The following is an 18,363-nucleotide window of genomic DNA, read 5'->3' on the forward strand; positions in this document are numbered from 1 at the left end:
GGTTAGCTTCTTGCAATCAAGCTCCTCTTGGTAACAGCAGAGAATCCCCTCCTGGATCAACAGTCTTGCTGTCTAATATTTGTTTTGTGCGTGCAGCAAATTGAGTAGCATTGTTTTGTTACTTGTATAACTTTAATAGCTGGGATGTCTGTCCTGCAAATAATTTATGTAAGAGACTGTATAGAATGTTTGCACGTGTTTGTTAGCATTTAGCTAGCATTCGCTACGGGATTTGACATGTACTTGTTAACATTGCTGACCTTCGGATTGAATATAGCGCCCCTTGTGTTCAGTGCCAGTATTACCGAATATCCCGGGATGACACAAGGTCAGTATGAAGGTATAACACCGCCCAAGCCTACTCAGAGGAAACGCTAGCTGGGTCCTGTTCAAGAGGCAAAAAAAAAAAAAACTAAAAACACAAACCTGTACAATAAAAAATACATTTGTGTTTTCTGTTATGACATTTTTTTGTACAGGGAGAGAGAGACAGGGGGAGAAAGGTAGAGAGGTACCAGAGGTAATATGTGATGATCGTGTGGTGTCCTACAGGGCTCAGTATGATGAGAAGACCCTCTGGTCTCAGTCTAAGGTGTGTGTGACTCATACAGACTAGAGACTAGAAAGAGCATGCCTCATTCCCTCCCATGTACACAGCTTGTTATACCTGTCTCTCTGGGTCCACAGCACAGTGCATCATCTAGCACTTTTCTGTTCTTTCACTCTAACTCCCTGTAGAGACTGAGCAGGGGAATATGCTGTTATTTTCTGTTTCCACAGGTATGAGTTTGATGAGCGTGAATGTAATTATGAATCTCTCTTAGAAGCTGTTCTCTCTCTCTCAAACAGCCCAGTGTTATTGCTGTGATTGGAAAAGCACTACATTGTTGTGAAGGTTGAGCAAAATGTGAATTTGTAAGTGTGTCTAATTTTCTATTTCTAATGCTGTTTTGTCTTGTGAATAATACCCGGCCCCGTAAGAATGGACTCATAGATAAGTCATAGAAATTAAACTTGTAAGATGTGGTTGTTGCGGGGGTGTAAATATTAGAGCAAATTGTTAATGTGGGCACTTTATTCCCTGAGAGAGCCAAGCTGCAAGCCAGCCAGCCAGAGAGAGAGGGGGGATGAGGAGTGTTGGAAGGAGAGTACTTTTTTCACAGTGAGGCCAGACTGGTGGCAAGGGGTGTGTGTGTGTGTGTGTGTGTGTGTGTGTGTGTGTGTGTGTGTGTGTGTGTGTGTGTGTGCGTTTCGTGAATGCATGTGTGTATAAGGGAAAGAGACGTGCACACAAACACACACACACCCCTTGCCACCAGTCTGGCCTCACTGTGATCAGCCGTTATAGAGTGGAGTGTCCGAGGCCTCAGTCTCACCCCTCTGGCAGTGTCCTGATGATTCAGTGAGCTGTGTGTGTGCGTAGCGCTCCTGGAAAAGCTTACCCAGGAGACAGAGGTGGAGAATAATGGTGATACATCATCCCTCTGACGACCTGTCTGTCCCTCGCTGCCCCGTCAGCGCTACTGGATCACTCTGCTCTGCCCACTACAGTCACACTGCAGGCCCCCTTCTATTAGTACACTGACCTTCCCTGCCACACAGCACTGTGTGTGCATGTGCGCACATCTGTTTGTCTCACAGCCATTAAACAGGCAGGAAAAAGGAAAAGCCCTATGTGGGTCCCTCAAGGGGTCCCTCATGGCTCTGGTACAAACTAGTGCACTAGGCCTATATAGTGAGGTAGACTGGCATTTCATATGCAATCAGGATGTTATTATCCTCTGTTTGGAGCACACATGCCTGTAAATCCTCCACTGCAGCATGGAGGTGTGGTGCGTATCACCCTGGACGTCTTTAAGTTATACGTGAGATTCATGGACTATTGCATTGGAGAACAAAAGCAAACTAGAACCAGGCATCACACAGTGTCACAGGATCAAATCTGCCAAAACACTCCTCAGGAGAGATTCTGCATTGATGAGATCCGCATTGCCATGGAAACACTCTATTTTTATTTATAGTGTAGTCTTCTGCATTGATTTAAAATGGGATGTTTTGAGATAGATTGGAACAGCTCAGGCAGACCCAGTGATGATGGTGAATTTATAGAATTGTTGAAAGTTATAATTTATACTATCTATTCACATATGAACTCAGAGAGCAACACACACACTTTGAAACCGTGCGAATGCAACGGGATCTGGATAGTTTAGGAACCCTATCTCTTTAATGTGCTGTGTATCTGAGTGGCTGTGTGTTGAAGGGGTTGAGGAAGCAGTGTGTGTGATGTGTTAGTCAGGAGCTAACTAACCACTGATCTGAGAGCAGCAGGTCCCAACCGTACACAACACCGGGGTGATTAGATTTACTGTATCACCTCTGTTACCTCTGGCTGGCTGGTTCAGCAGAGCTGGCCCTAACCTGATTTCATATTGTCCCGTCTGCCAGGTGGATGTGTGCGTGTGCGTGTGCGCATGTTCTTGTGTGTGCAGGTGGGGAGAGGTGGGGAGGTGGGGAATGGGAGGGAGAGTTGAGTTGAGGGGAGGACAGGCAAACAGGCGAGGGAGGGAGGGATGGAGAGAGAGGGGAAATAGAGGGATGGAGAGAGAGAGGAAATTAAGAGTGACAGTTAATGGGAAGATGCTCTCGCTGAGTCAGGTAACAGGTCTAAGGAGGGGTGAGGGAGGGGGTGAGGGGAGGGGTGAGGGAGGGGGGGGTAAGGCTGCTACTGTACCCCTGCAGCACCATATATCATTATCATCCCACCACATACTGCTCATGGAGGCACTTGCAGGTAGCTCTTTCCACAACACAAGATTTTTGCTTTTTATTTTTTGTTGTTAGAGGAGGAAGGAGAGTGAGGAGGGGTGTAGAGGGAGAGGGGGGACTAAGTGGAGAGATTGAGTGTAACTGGCTGGCTGGATGTCTGGCAGGGCCGTTCAGAACCAATTTCCTCCCGTCCATGATGTCTGTGGCCAGCCTTAATCTGCTCAAATAATAATTTGACCGTTAGTTCATAATGCATGCTAAAAGAAAGTGCAAATAAAAAGTGTTTCTTTCCCATAGCCATATAAAAGGCTATTCAGTGTTCATTTGTATTGCATCCCAATCAGGCTGCATTGCCCCCTCCTGCTAAAACGGTATATTTTGAATCCCTGCTTTCTCCCACTTCTGCAGTGGTCCCCTCCCTAGCAACAGTGTGCCCTTCTCTCTCTCTCTCTCTCTCTCTCTCTCTCTCTCTCTCTCTCTGTCTCTGTCTCTCTCTGTCTCTCTCTGTCTGTCTCTGTCTCTCTCTGTCTCTCTGTCTGTCTGTCTGTCTGTCTGTCTGTCTGTCTGTCTGTCTGTCTGTCTGTCTGTCTGTGTCTCTCTCTCTCTCTCTCTCTCTCTCTCTCTCTCTCTCTCTCTGTCTCTGTCTCTGTCTCTCTCTCTCTCTCCCTCTCTCTCTCTCTCTCTCTCTCTCTCTCTCTCTCTCTCTCTCTCTCTCTCTCTCTCTCTCTCTCTCTCTCTCTCTCTGTCTCTGTCTCTGTCTCTCTCTCTGTGTGTGTGTGTTTCAATTTCCCTTCCTCTTCTCTCACTGACGCTGCAGCAGCTGTGGAAGGATTACTAACATTCTATTGTTTGGAAATTATAGTAGGAGGACCAGGAGAAAAACATACCCTCTTGGGATTCTGAATGATAAATACATCGCCAGTTGCCGCATTACAAACTCATGCACGCACACACTTTGCAGGGTTAGACCCTGTGTATGAAATTCCTGAGAAATAAGAGGAAGGAAACAATATATGCTCAAGGTATGACGCAGTCCGGTAACAAAACTTAATGTCATATGAATTCTCTTGTCATTAAAGAACCCTCCTGTGTCTTCCAGCCTGGGTTCCTGTGTGTTGTGGTAACAGGGCCCCTGGCCCCCAGGCCTACAGTATTGTGCTAATGGTCTCAACAAGGACCTCCTGAAGGAGGAGGATGGAGAGGGAGGCTTATCTTCTGGCATGCTGGCGGTGCACTCACTCCCTTTCTTCCACCTTCCCTCATTCTCTCCATTCCTTGCTCCTTGACTCATCCGACCCCAGAGTCTCTCTCTCTCTCTCTCTCTCTCTCTCTCTCTCTCTCTCTCTCTCTCTCTCTCTCTCTCTCTCTCTCTCTCTCTCTGTGTTCATCTCTCTCCCTATGTCTCTCTCTTTGTTCAGTCCTTGCTCCCTCTCTCTTTCTCTCTCTCTTTTCTTCAGTCTTCTATGCCCCCAGGTTCCCTGAGGACTCTATTTCAATCACACTGGGCTAAAAATAGATCCCGTCTGTAATGAGGCGATCGTGAGAGGAATAGAATGGTACTATGAAAACACTGAGGCTCAGGGACCTCTGGCTAGCCTGAACTGACTGGCTGGATTCCGACAAAAACACAATGCATTCTCCCAGTCACAGCCACAGTCAGTTTGCGTATCTAAAGCTCAGATTCTCTGTAAAACTATGGAATATGTCTCCATCTACCATAGGCTAGGCTACTCTCCTGTTAGTAATAGGGAGTTACTGAGAGAAAATAGTTTTTCTCAATGACTAGTGCTGCAATGAAACTGATTTAAATGGATAATATGATACAGCCCGACTGATGAAATGTGTTCTCTTGAAATTGATTTAATGTCTGTAGTCTCTAATCCAACTAGTTATCTGAATGATAATTGACGTAGTTAGTGCTCATAAAGCACAAGGCTTTCAACGTTCATGCATCTCTACGACAAAGTCCCTGAGAGATAGCAGGCAGACAAAGCCACACGTTCACAGTGCACTCAGCATAACAATAGAGGTGTGTGGTTTTGGTACAGGAGAAGAGCAGCAGTATAAAACAGGTTTCATTCACATTCCTTTTCAAAGGTCTCTTTAAGTCCACACATTCAAGCCACAGAGGACAGATGAAAATACAGACAGAAAGCGATCGCTGATTAGAGGAGTTCACTTGCTTCTCAGCTGCATTATTCCAGACAGTTTAGATACTGGGAAACTGCAGTAGGCAGAAAGAGAGAGAGATCACATCACTACCCAGTGACGACGACTCCAGTGTGCCTCCTGTCTGTCAACTGGATCAAGATCCACTCCATTAGAGAGACCGGGAGACCGATTTGTGACTGCCATTAGAACAAGAGATATCTGCTCTTGATATCACGTTTATGTGGTTATCGGATGGAAACCAAGTCAGTTTTTGTGCTAAGGCAGAATGCCAGGTAAAGAACCCATATAGAGAAAAGAAACAAGCACCTTGTCTGAGCTTTCTATGTAGCTAGGTTATGTACTCTAAATGTTAGTCTACTAACAACAAGGAGAAGAAAGCTGTGAAGAGGTTATCTTAATATCTGCAGTATAATAGACAACTGGGGGCCTCCTTGTTACATTTTACATTTACATTTTAGTCATTTAGCAGACGCTCTTATCCAGAGTGATTTACAGTTAGTGATTGCATACATTTTCATACTTCCCCCCCGTGGGAAACGAACCCACAACCCTAGCGTTGCAAGCGCCATGCTCTACCAACTGAGCTACAGGGGACTGCCCAAACACACATGCTTAGGGACACTCCCAGAGTTGTCACAGGTCTGATGCAGTGTTGTTGTAACTTGCAACAGTACTTGGCAGCGTCCCCTCCAGATCTCTGATGTCACGCTGCTTCTATGTTGTTGGAAGTAATTAAACAGCTGTCCTGGACATCATCATATTCCCCTGTGCTTTGTGACACGGCCTATCAGAACCACACCGTGTTCCTCACGCTACCCTGGCTGCCAGCTGAGGTGGCATCGTTTAGGCTGCTCATAGGCACCTGTTACTGGGAGAAACCATGGGGCTGTAGCTGGGTTTGGGCTCACAAAGACTCTCTTTGGAAAGGTTCTCTCTCTTTCTGTCTCTCTCTCTCTATCTCTCTCTACCTCACTTCTCTGCTGCGACAGAGAGGAACATAGAAACACAAAAGGGGTAGAGACGTGCCAGCAGAAAGCAGCAGATGCTTGAGACAGCCCAAGTGGGGCTGAACATTGTGGTCGTAGTCTTCACTGGGTCAGTATAATTGTACCGCATGATTTACACAATCTCACCAGAGGTTAAAAGGCATTAGTGTAGAATGACATTATCTCTAGAGAGAGGAGAGAGCGAGGGTCAATTTGAAATGAGCAAATTGCAAAGAAGATTGCTACTGTTAAAACTGTAATTATTTTTGTATCACTTTCCCATAGCTGTTTTTTTATTTGATGTCTTCTTGCCCTAGAAGGACGGACTTCTGCAATATTACTTCCTGAATACCTTTTACACTCTGCCTCTTTCTTTCTCTCGATCTCTTTTCCAATCTCTCTCTCTTTCCTTTTTTATACTTTTTTTGTTTTCAAAGGTGGTGTTCCCCATCAGTGGCGCAGTTGGTTAGTCACAGGCAGAGCAGATAGATTGACACAGGGCCACATCATACTGTACAGCTGAACAGAGCAGAACCAGGAGCACAGAAGAAACCTGTCTGCCTAATAGTCCTTAACAGCCTCAGGTCCACATTGGCTGAGTAGACATGAGATGAGTTGAGTCGAGCAACATTCTGAAGCAGCAGTCAGTCCTTAGAATCCTCAGCGCTAAATGAGAGTCCCTCCCACACCTATGGCTGGCTGTCAGTCAGCCTAGCAGCCAATTAATGGACTGCCCCAGGCAGGGTTCCTTCCTGTACCTGCTATAGGATAGCCTATGCGGAGTCGCCAGAAAACGCTACCATCCGCTTTTCAGGGATACTGTATTTTCAACCTAACTTCTGTCTTTCTACGCCTGCTACGTTGGGTTAGCTATAGGACAGCAGTGATGCAGAGACTCAGTGCCATGATAATGGAATACAGATCAGATTTTGGAGAGAGAGTTGTCGGTCTACTCTCCTGGTATAATGGGAAGAGAATAGCACCAGATATAATGAGGCAGAGTAGTGCTGCTAGCCTAAGATCTGCTTTTAGTTTCTCCTCATTTCTGTAGAGTTGACACAATAAGACTAGGGTTGCAAAATTCCTGTTGAATTCCGGATTCTCTGCTTATTCCTTAATTATTCCGGTAATCTTTTAACCAGGATTTCTGGAAAACCTGGGAGTATTGGGAAAGTTACCGTAATTTTCCAACTCTAAGTAAGACAGAAAGACCGTATGCTGGATCATGTCCATCAGATAGACCCCTTCTCTACAGCCATACCAACTATTTGTGGCCCCGCGACAGCTTGACATTCTCACACCTCTGTTGGACTCATGAGGAGTATAGGGTGATTCACCAGGAGACCTGGCAAGAGAGGAAAGTTTTCCTCCACATCCACGAGCAGCACTGTAGTGACTTTTGAGTCGGTCTCCTCTTATCTCTCCATACCTCCTGTCATCTACCTCCGCCCCCTCCCTTCCACTGTCATAGGCAACCCCCCCCACCTCTCCCTCCCTCCCTCCCTCCTCAATGTCTCCTCAGATGTGGTGCCTGGCTCCTTGGCCCTTACACTGCTACAAACTGGACCATCTGGTCGCCCAGCCAGATGCCATCAGTCCCGCCCCTGCATACAGGACGTTTTACATTCATTTCCCCCTTTAAGATTGGGGTCTTTTGATGGTGACGGTCGTGGCCCTTTTAGATAATGTCTCTGTCTCTGCCATGACTAGGTCTGTATGTCTGTCTGTCTGTCTGTCTGTCTGTCTGTCTCTGCCACGACTAGGTTTGTGTGTCTATCTGTCTGTCTCTGCCATGACTAGATTTGTCTGTCTGTCTGTCTGTCTCTGCCATGACTAGGTCTGTCTGTCTGTCTGTCTCTGCCACGACTAGGTTTGTGTGTCTGTCTGTCTGTCTCTGCCATGACTAGATTTGTGTGTCTGTCTGTCTGTCTCTGCCATGACTAGATTTGTGTGTCTGTCTGTCTGTCTGTCTGGCTGGCTGTCTTTGCCATGACTAGGTCTGTGTGTCTGTCTGTCTCTGCCATGACTAGGTCTGTGTGTCTGTCTTTCTCTGCCATGACTAGGTCTGTGTGTCTGTCCATCTGTGTGTCTGACCAAGACTGTACTGAGTTTCCATCTCCACCCATGGTTCTCCTGCAAACTCCCTCTTGTAATACAAACTCATTTACGTAGTGATACGACAACCTCTGTGTATGCCACACTCACACCAGACCTCTCCGCAATGAGCCCTGCATGTTAAACAGCCCAAGGAACGAAGGTGCGTCTCAGCGACAGTGTCTGTTTTGCATCGGCTATATATGTGCATGCGCCTGCGTCACCTTTTGCATAGTATACATCTGCATCTCAATGAAAGAACCTATTCATCAAAAGTGATTTAATGGATTTTGTTAGTGTTGACTAATTCACTTAGTTAAGGAGAAATCTGGTTATGTGCAGCCTGCGACAGGAGAGAAGGGGAGAGGAGAGGAGAGGAGAGGAGGGGAGGGGAGGAGAGGAGAGGAGAGGAGAGGAGAGGAGAGGAGAGGAGAGGAGAGGAGAGGAGAGGAGAGGAGAGGAGAGGAGAGGAGAGGAGAGGAGAGGAGAGGAGAGGAGAGGAGAGGGGAGGGGAGGGGAGAGGAGAGAGAAGGGGAGAGGAGAGAGAAGGGGAGAGGAGAGAAGGGCCACCAGATAAGATCTTGTCAAGCAAAAGAGTGGCATCTGTCCCTCTGGCTGAAGGACATACACACACAGACATGCGTGACCAGGAGAGAAGGGACCATGTGTGCCTCGGACACGAAACGGTGGCTCTTTTACATAACAACCACAGGGCCCTGTGCATGTGGTGCACCATTTAACACAGGAAGAGAGGAGGAGGGGGGGAGTACGGGGGTGGAGCAGGGAGGAGGAGGAGGATGAGTAGGGGGGTGCAGGAGGGAGGAGGACGAGGGAGGAGGAGGAGGGGGAAGCATGACAGACAGTCTCTCTGGGGTTTAGCATGTAGGTTGGGCTGTTCTGTAACCATCCATTGAACCATGAATGTGATGTGTAGTCAGGCCCCAGTAGAGACAGCCAGGGGAAGTAGAGCTGAAAGTCACAGGCTCCATGCTGAGAGATGATCACTCTGGATGGGGTTAAAGATTGATGGATGGGCAGATGGACCGAAAAACATGATGAAAACCTCTTCGTACCTGCTCTGTGTTTACAGGCACTGCGTACACACACACACGCTTAGCCTAGCTCAATGGATTACACACATGGGTTGAGGGCCAGTCAGCTTTCAATGCAAACAAAGGCATGTGTTTGCACACACGCACACACATACACAAACCTTTTCCCACATACAGTGTATGAATATCGAGAGAAGACCCATCAAGACCCTCTACTTGCTGCTTATCCTCCTTTTCACCACTCTCTTGATTACACATCATCAGAACACATCATGTTCCTTTTCACTCCACTCTCTTGATTACACATCATCAGAACACATCATGTTCCTTTTCACTCCACTCTCTTGATTACACATCATCAGAACACATCATGTTCCTTTTCACTCCACTCTCTTGATTGCACATCATCAAAACACATCATGTTCCTTTTCACTCCACTCTCTTGATTACACATCATCAAAACACATCATGTTCCTTTTCACTCCACTCTCTTGATTACACATCATCAGAACACATCATGTTCCTTTTCACTCCACTCTCTTGATTACACATCATCAGAACACATCATGTTCCTTTTCACTCCACTCTCTTGATTAAACATAATCAGAACACATCATGTTCCTTTTCACTCCACTCTCTTGATTACACATCATCAGAACACATTATGTTCCTTTTCACTCCACTCTCTTGATTAAACATCATCAGAACACATCATGTTCCTTTTCACTCCACTCTCTTGATTACACATCATCAGAACACATCATGTTCCTTTTCACTCCACTCTCTTGATTAAACATCATCAGAACACATCATGTTCCTTTTCACTCCACTCTCTTGATTACACATCATCAGAACACATTATGTTCCTGTGTGTTCATTATTTCATCAGATATATATTTTTTTATTGATCTCAGAATACATCTCATTCTGCTCATGGTTGAGAAGAGAGTAGAGTCAGTGGTTGGCTGGTTGTCACCTTTGACCCCAATCACACAGGTTCACTGTTCCATGCAGGAGTTCATAGAAACTGCTGGACCATCTGAACAGATTACATTTGTCCAAAGCTTTTTGTAAACTGCCCTTAGCTTCAATCTTCGACCTTAATCATTGAGTTACGGTTTAATGCAGTGTGCTCCATCTTAGAATAGCCTTGTATAAATTTTGAATATTCTCTGTCTGTCTCCCTCTCACGCTCTCTCTCTCTCCAGACGTTGGAAGCTGTGATGACCTTTAAGTACTCGGGGGGAGCAGGCAAGGTGGAGGGCTACTATCGGGACCTGACCCTGGGAGTGCATGTTGACATAGAACCCTCTGTGTTCTTCACCAGAGTCAGCACACTACCAGCCACCAGGTAAACACTCTCATTCGTTTTACTAAAACTTTATTAACTATCACTTCTGGGTAGCGGCGAGCAGTGAGCAAACATTAAGACTACCTTCTTCCTATGGGTAAAGTGCATCGACAGACGGTCGACATCACTGTCCCAACAGCTCCCAGTAAACACACAACCACCGCACTACGTTGTCTCAACTTTGACCCAATGTTGCAGTGTTTGCAAGGCTGTTACTTCTGTACCATTTAGCTGGATGTTTACGCTTCTCTTATCCTGCTGTATCGTTCATTCCTACCCTCAACACTCATCTAACTGACTCCTAGTACTGTCTGTCCTTGTTATCTCCGTCTTATTAGTAAAATCCCTGTGTTGTGTTCCACCGTTCAACTTTAACTGTGATGACGCAAAGTGTTTATTGTGTTTTTCCATCTTGACTGGTTAAGCACGTCACACCAGATCACCTCAGTCCCCACTCCCTGCTTCCTGCTCCTCTACCCAGCAAGACCATACCAGACTAGACTAGGGCTCTGCTCTGCTCAGTGACATTATTGTCGCAGGAACAATGTGGAATTGGAAAGATGGCATTTCTACTGACAGGCCTAGGTGGAAACGGATGAATATTATCTCTGTAGCGCTCTCTCTCTCTCTCTCACTCACTCCATTTCTCTCTTTCTCTCTCTCTCCTCTCTCGCTCTACTCTCTTTCTCTGTCTCCTCTTTCTCTCCCTCCCCCCTCCTTGTCATCTCCCCGGCTCTGTGGAAAAAGCCAGGTTGCAGAAGCGAGGGAGGGAGACAGATCGTACTACAGTAATCGCCACTTAAGGTGAATCATTAGCTGTAATAATATCTGCAGTTTAACCAATCCATCTTTCTCTCTTTCTTTCTGCTCTCTGTTGATAAATCTGTCCCTTCTCCGCTCAGCTCTGCAGTCACTATCATCTTGTCACTCCCCCATAGATCTGCCTCTCCCTCGCTCCCTCCCTCCTTCCCTCACCAATTGTCATTTCTCCCCATCAGACACAGTGGATTTGTAGATTTTGCTCCTCCAATCCCGACGTGAGTCTCCCTGGATTTTTCTCAAGCGCTGCTGCGTTGTCTCAGAAAGGAAAGGTAGTGACATTTCCACAGAGATACCCTCTGTGTATCTGTTTACGGTGGTCCTCTGTAGCTCAGCTGGTAGAGCACTGCGCTTGTAATGCCAGGGTAGTGGGTTCGATCCCCAGGACCACCCATACACAAAAATGTATGCATGCATGGCTGTAAGTCGCTTTGGATAAAAGCGTCTGCTAAGTGGCATATTGTTATTATTTACGGTATCCCAGCAGTACTGTTTCTCTCCGGGTTTTTATGACAGAAACGTTGCCGTTAATTGAGAGGTGATTCTCAGAGGAGATCCATAATTCCAGGAGGGAGGAGAGCGAGATTAGAGGAGAGAGAGATTAGAGGAGAGAGAGATTAGAGGAGAGAAGAGGGAGAGAGGAGGAGAGAAGAGGGAGAGTAGAGGAGAGAAGAGGAGAGAAGAGGGGAGAATAGAGGAGAGAAGAGGGAGAGGAGAGAAGAGGGAGAGGAGAGAAGAGGGAGAGGAGAGGTGAGGGAGTGTAGAGGAGAGAATAGGGAGAGGAGATAAATGGGAGAGGAGAGGAGAGAAGAGGGAGAGGAGAGGAGAGAAGAGGGAGTGGAGAGAAGAGGGAGAGGAGAGGGAGTGTAGAGGAGAGGGAGAGGAGAGGGAGAGTAGAGGAGAGGGAGAGTAGAGGGAGAGGAGAGAGTAGAGGGAGAGGAGAGGAGAGGGAGAGGAGAGGGAGTGTAGAGAAGAGGGAGAGGAGAGGGAGAGTAGAGAAGAGGGAGAGTAGAGGGAGAGTAGAGGAGAGGGGAGAGTAGAGGGAGAGGAGAGGGAGAGGAGAGGAGAGGGAGAGGAGAGGGAGTGTAGAGAAGAGGGAGAGGAGAGGGAGAGTAGAGAAGAGGGAGAGTAGAGGGAGAGTAGAGGAGAGGGGAGAGAGAAGAGGGAGAGGAGAGGAGAGGGAGAGGAGAGGAGAGGAGAGGAGCGGAGCGGAGAGGGAGTGTAGAGGAGAGAAGAGGGAGAGAAGAGGGAGAGGAGAGAAGAGGGAGAGGAGAGGAGAGAAGAGGGAGAGGAGAGGAGAGGAGAGGAGGAGAGGAGAGAATGTACTGTACTTGTCTGTACACTGGCTGCCAGAAGAGTCAGGAGGGGTTTCTCTCTCTGACCCTAAATGACACATTGGATCTGGGTGTAAATTAATAGACAATATCTTGAGTTCTTACTGTCCGTCGTTTTAGACAGGACTTAGTTAGAGCTGCATACATTTGCCTTATCTTTATACATAGTGAATTATTTTACATACTGCCTACTGCAGTTTCCCAGTATCTAAACTGTCTGGAATAATGCAGTTGAGAAGCAAAGTGAACTCCTCTAATCAGCGATCGCTTTCTGTCTGTATTTTCATCTGTCCTCTGTGGCTTGAATGTGTGGACTTAAAGAGACCTTTGAAAAGGAATGTGAATGAAACCTGTTTTATACTGCTGCTCTTATACTGTACCACAACCACTGCTGTGAGAAGGAAACGGAGAGAGACTGTCTCTGTTTCTCTCTTTTTCTCTCACCCTCCATCTCTCTCACTTTCTTTCTCTCTCTCTCTCTCTCTCTCTCTCTCTCTCTCTCTCTCTCTCTCTCTCTCTCTCTCTCTCTCTCTCTATCGCTCTCATCTCTGGAGAACCTTTCTGTGGGTTGATGTAGTGATTAAGTGGGCCAGTGCAGCTCACTTCATTCCATTACAGCACATAAAGCTTGCAGGTCTTCCACAGAAAAAGCCCTTAAATAGAGAGAGACAGAAACAGAGAAAAGGATGCTGGTTGGACTTGCTCTCTCTCTCTCTCTCTCTCGCTCGCTCTCTCTCTCTCTCGCTCTCTCTCTCTCTCTCTCTCTCTCTCTCTCTCTCTCTCTCTCTCTCTCTCTCTCTCTCTCTCTCTCTCTCTCTCTACTCACTCTCTCTCTCTACCTCACTCTCTCTCTCTCTCTCTCTCTCTCTCTCTCTCTCTACCTCTCTCTCGCTCTCTCACTCTTTCTCTCTCTCTCTCATTCCCTCACTCCTCCTTTGTTTGCAGAGTGCATTTCTTGAGATTCCATTGAAACCTGCAGCATGCTCTTCAGAGGAGCCATCTGTTTATAATGAGCTGTGACCTGTCCTGTCGTAGACCTGTCATAAGTCCTCACAGTAAACACCTGCAACTGTATACAATATAGCATTCCAGATAGTATAGGTCCCTGTATATATGTACATATATACTGAGTACACAAAACATTAAGAACACCTTCCTAATATTGAGTTACATCCTCTTTTGCTCTCAGAACAACTTCAATTCGTCGGGCATGGACTCTAAAAGGTGTCAAAAGCGTTCCACTGGAATGCTGGCCCATGTTGACCCCAATTGTGTCAAGTTGGCTGGTAATGGATCTATACTCCGAATAGCTCGTTCCAGTTTCTTGTTTTTTGCTCTAAAGAAGTGGAACGCTCGTCAGCTGCCATACCCATTTCGTGTCACGGTACGACGAGTTGTGCATTACTTTCGGCACCAATGTTGTACTGGACTGTCAGTTGACTAACTATAGCTCGTCTGTTGCTCTGCACAATTCGGGTCAGCCTCCTTTGTCGTCTTTCATCAATGACCCATTTTTTACAGCTGGTTTGCCATTGGCTGGATGTCCTTTGGGTGGTAGACCATTCTTTTTTTTCTTCTTTTTTTTTCTTTCTTGGGGGTAGATCAGCTTAATATTGCAGATAGATTGTAACTTCCATCAATGTAATTGTCTGCATCACTTCCAATCCCCCATGTTTTTTTTTATTGGTTTTATATATATACAGTGGGGAGAACAAGTATTTGATACACTGCCGATTTTGCAAGTTTTCCTACTTACAAAGCATGTAGAGGTCTGTAATTTTTATCATAGGTACACTTCAACTGTGAGAGACGGAATCTAAAACAAAAATCCAGAAAATCACATTGTATGATTTTTAAGTAATTAATTTGCATGTTATTGCATGACATAAGTATTTGATACATCAGAAAAGCAGAACGTAATATTTGGTACAGAAACCTTTGTTTGCAATTACAGAGATCATACGTTTCCTGTAGGTCTTGACCAGGTTTTCACACACTGCAGCAGGGATTTTGGCCCACTCCTCCATACAGACCTTCTCCAGATCCTTCAGGTTTCGGGGCTGTCACTGGGCAATACGGACTTTCAGCTCCCTCCAAAGATGTTCTATTGGGTTCAGGTCTGGAGACTGGCTAGGCCACTCCAGGACCTTGAGATGCTTCTTACGGAGCCACTCCTTAGTTGCCCTGGCTGTGTGTTTCGGGTCGTTGTCATGCTGGAAGACCCAGCCACGACCCATCTTCAATGCTCTTACTGAGGGAAGGAGGTTGTTGGCCAAGATCTCGCGATACATAGCCCCATCCATCCTCCCCTCAATACGGTGCAGTCGTCCTGTCCCCTTTGCAGAAAAGCATCCCCAAAGAATGATATTTCCACCTCCATGCTTCACGGTTGGGATGGTGTTCTTTGGGTTGTACTCATCCTTCTTCTTCCTCCAAACACGGAGAGTGGAGTTTAGACCAAAAAGCTATATTTTTGTCTCATCAGACCACATGACCTTCTCCCATTCCTCCTCTGGATCATCCAGATGGTCATTGGCAAACTTCAGACGGGCCTGGACATGCGCTGGCTTGAGCAGGGGGACCTTGCGTGCGCTGCAGGATTTTAATCCATGACGGCGTAGTGTGTTACTAATGGTTTTCTTTGAGACTGTGGTCCCAGCTCTCTTCAGGTCATTGACCAGGTCCTGCCGTGTAGTTCTGGGCTGATCCCTCACCTTCCTCATGATCATTGATGCCCCACGAGGTGAGATCTTGCATGGAGCCCCAGACCGAGGGTGATTGACCGTCATCTTGAACTTCTTCCATTTTCAAAAAACTGCGTCAACAGTTGTTGCCTTCTCACCAAGCTGCTTGCCTATTGTCCTGTAGCCCATCCCAGCCTTGTGCAGGTCTACAATTTTATCCCTGATGTCCTTACACAGCTCTCTGGTCTTGGCCATTGTGGAGAGGTTGGAGTCTGTTTGATTGAGTGTGTGGACAGGTGTCTGTTATACAGGTAACGAGTTCAAACAGGTGCAGTTAATACAGGTAATGAGTGGAGAACAGGAGGGCTTCTTAAAGAAAAACGAACAGGTCTGTGAGAGCCGGAATTCTTACTGGTTGGTAGGTGATCAAATACTTATGTCATGCAATAAAATGCAAATTAATTACTTAAAAATCATACAATGTGATTTTCTGGATTTTTGTTTTAGATTCCGTCTCTCACAGTTGAAGTGTACCTATGATAAAAATTACAGACCTCTACATGCTTTGTAAGTAGGAAAACCTGCAAAATCGGCATTGTATCAAATACTTGTTCTCCCCACTGTATATACATACGCCACCCTTTCCCCACTTGGAGTAAACTAGTGAACAACAACGCCTAGGCCTCTACTTCCAGCCCATTCCCACTATCTACATTTTATGGACACAGTCAATTTTACAGTAATTACATTTTGTTTGTTCTTTCTCGTGAACTTCTTCTACTCTCAACCTCTCCGATCATTTTCATGATGTCCATCCGGTTTGCTTCTATATGCCATATCTTTCTAACTGTGCTCCTTCACAAAAGCTCCCAACCTATAACCCATACACTTATTATTGACACAGCGTGCCTACATTATTAGTTATCTTGTTATAGTTTGTTGTTATTAGTCCCATACTTCAACTCCATTCAACACCTCCCATCTATCTTTTAACACCATCCATATAGGATTTCTATTTGCCATATATATTTCAACTGTACTGTGATGTCTTACAAAAGTTCTCAACCTTTCTATTGTCATTGTTTCTACAGATTGTGGATTGAAAATGAAAATGTTTGCTAATAGTATTATTATGTTATTGATCGATTGACTATGACTTTTCAGATCACCCAGTAGTGCTATCTGCAGGGTTAGCTCCAGGTAAATATTGCAATCCTTTAGCCATTCCTGGACCTGTGTCCAAAAACAAGCTACAAATGGACAGTACCAAAACAAATGATCTAATGATTCTGTCTCTTCGCAGCAAAATCTGCAGAGCTGGGAAGATTGTATCCCACATATAAATAACATTCTAATGGTAGCAAGAATTTTATATAATAATTTAAATAGAAAGATTCTAAGTTTTTAATCCGGTGTCGTTTTGCGTATCAGTTCATAAACACTATGCCATGGGATCGGTACGTCAAAAATCTCTTCCCAACTATTTTGCAATCTACAGTGAGGGAAAAAAGTATTTGATCCCCTGCTGATTTTGTACATTTGATCATTTCTTTGTCAGTGGGCAGTCTATTATTTTAATGGTAGGTTTATTTGAACAGTGAGAGACAGAATAACAACAAAAAAATCCAGAAAAACGCATGTCAAAAATGTTATAAATTGATTTGCATTTTAATGAGGGAAATAAGTATTTGACCCCTCTGCAAAACATGACTTAGTACTTGGTGGCAAAACCCTTGTTGGCAATCACAGAGGTCAGACGTTTCTTGTAGTTGGCCACCAGGTTTGCACACATCTCAGGAGGGATTTTGTCCCACTCCTCTTTGCAGATCTTCTCCAAGTCATTAAGGTTTCGAGGCTGACGTTTGGCAACTCGAACCTTCAACTCCCTCCACAGATTTTCTACGGGATTAAGGTCTGGAGACTGGCTAGGCCATTCCAGGACCTTAATGTGCTTCTTCTTGAGCCACTCCTTTGTTGCCTTGGCCGTGTGTTTTGGGTCATTGTCATGCAGGAATACCCATCCACGACCCATTTTCATTGCCCTGGCTGAGGGAAGGAGGTTCTCACCCAAGATTTGACAGTACATGGCCCCGTCCATCGTCCCTTTGATGCGGTGAAGTTGTCCTGTCCCCTTAGCAGAAAAACACCCCCAAAGCATAATGTTTCCACCTCCATGTTTGACGGTGGGGATGGTGTTCTTGGGGTCATAGGCAGCATTCCTCATCCTCCAAACACGGCGAGTTGAGTTGATGCCAAAGAGATCCATTTTGGTCTCATCTGACCACAACACTTTCACCCAGTTTTCCTCTGAATCATTCAGATGTTCATTGGCAAACTTCAGATGGGCATGTATTTGTGCTTTCTTGAGCAGGGGGACCTTGCGGGCGCTGCAGGATTTCAGTCCTTCACGGCGTTGTGTGTTACCAATTGTTTTTTTTGTTTGGACCATTGTCCCAGCTGCCTTGAGATCATTGACAAGATCCTCCCTTGTAGTTCTGGGCTGATTCCTCACCGTTCTCATGATCATTGCAACTCCACGAGGTGAGATCTTGCATGGAGCCCCAGGCCGAGGGAGATTGACAGTTATTTTGTGTTTCTTCCATTTGCAAATAATTGCACCAACTGTTGTCACCTTCTCACCAAGCTGCTTGGCGATGGTCTTGTAGCCCATTCCAGCCTTGTGTAGGTCTACAATCTTGTCCCTGACATCCTTGGAGAGCTCTTTTGTCTTGGCCATGGTGGAGAGTTTGGAATCTGATTGATTGATTGCTTCTGTGGACAGGTGTCTTTTATACACGTAACAAACTGAGATTAGGAGCACTCTCTTTAAGAGTGTGCTCCTAATCTCAGCTCGTTACCTGTATAAAAGACACCTGGGAGCCATACATTTTTCTGATTGAGAGGGTGTCAAATACTTATTTCCCTCATTAAAATGCAAATCAATTTATAACATTTTTGACATGCGTTTTTCTGGATTTTTTTGTTGTTATTCTGTCTCTCACTGTTCAAATAAACCTACCATTAAAATTATAGACTGATCATTTCTTTGTCAGTGGGCAAACGTACAAAATCAGCAGGGGATCAAATACTTTTTTCCCTCAC

General features: G+C 45.7%; 1 protein-coding gene across 1 annotated transcript in view; it reads left to right on the forward strand.

Moving 5' to 3' along the window:
* The window catches only part of LOC311133052 (trafficking protein particle complex subunit 9-like), a 307,997-nt gene that overhangs the window by 157,812 nt on the left and 131,822 nt on the right, over nucleotides 1–18,363 (forward strand). The window contains exon 20 of the mRNA XM_084166478.1: nucleotides 10,282–10,424. Coding sequence (XP_084022604.1) covers nucleotides 10,282–10,424 — 143 coding nt within the window. The remainder of the gene's footprint in view (nucleotides 1–10,281; nucleotides 10,425–18,363) is intronic.

This window comes from Coregonus lavaretus (assembly GCF_964263955.1).
Source record: "Coregonus lavaretus genome assembly, chromosome: 7".
Taxonomy (NCBI): Eukaryota; Metazoa; Chordata; class Actinopteri; order Salmoniformes; family Salmonidae; genus Coregonus; species Coregonus lavaretus.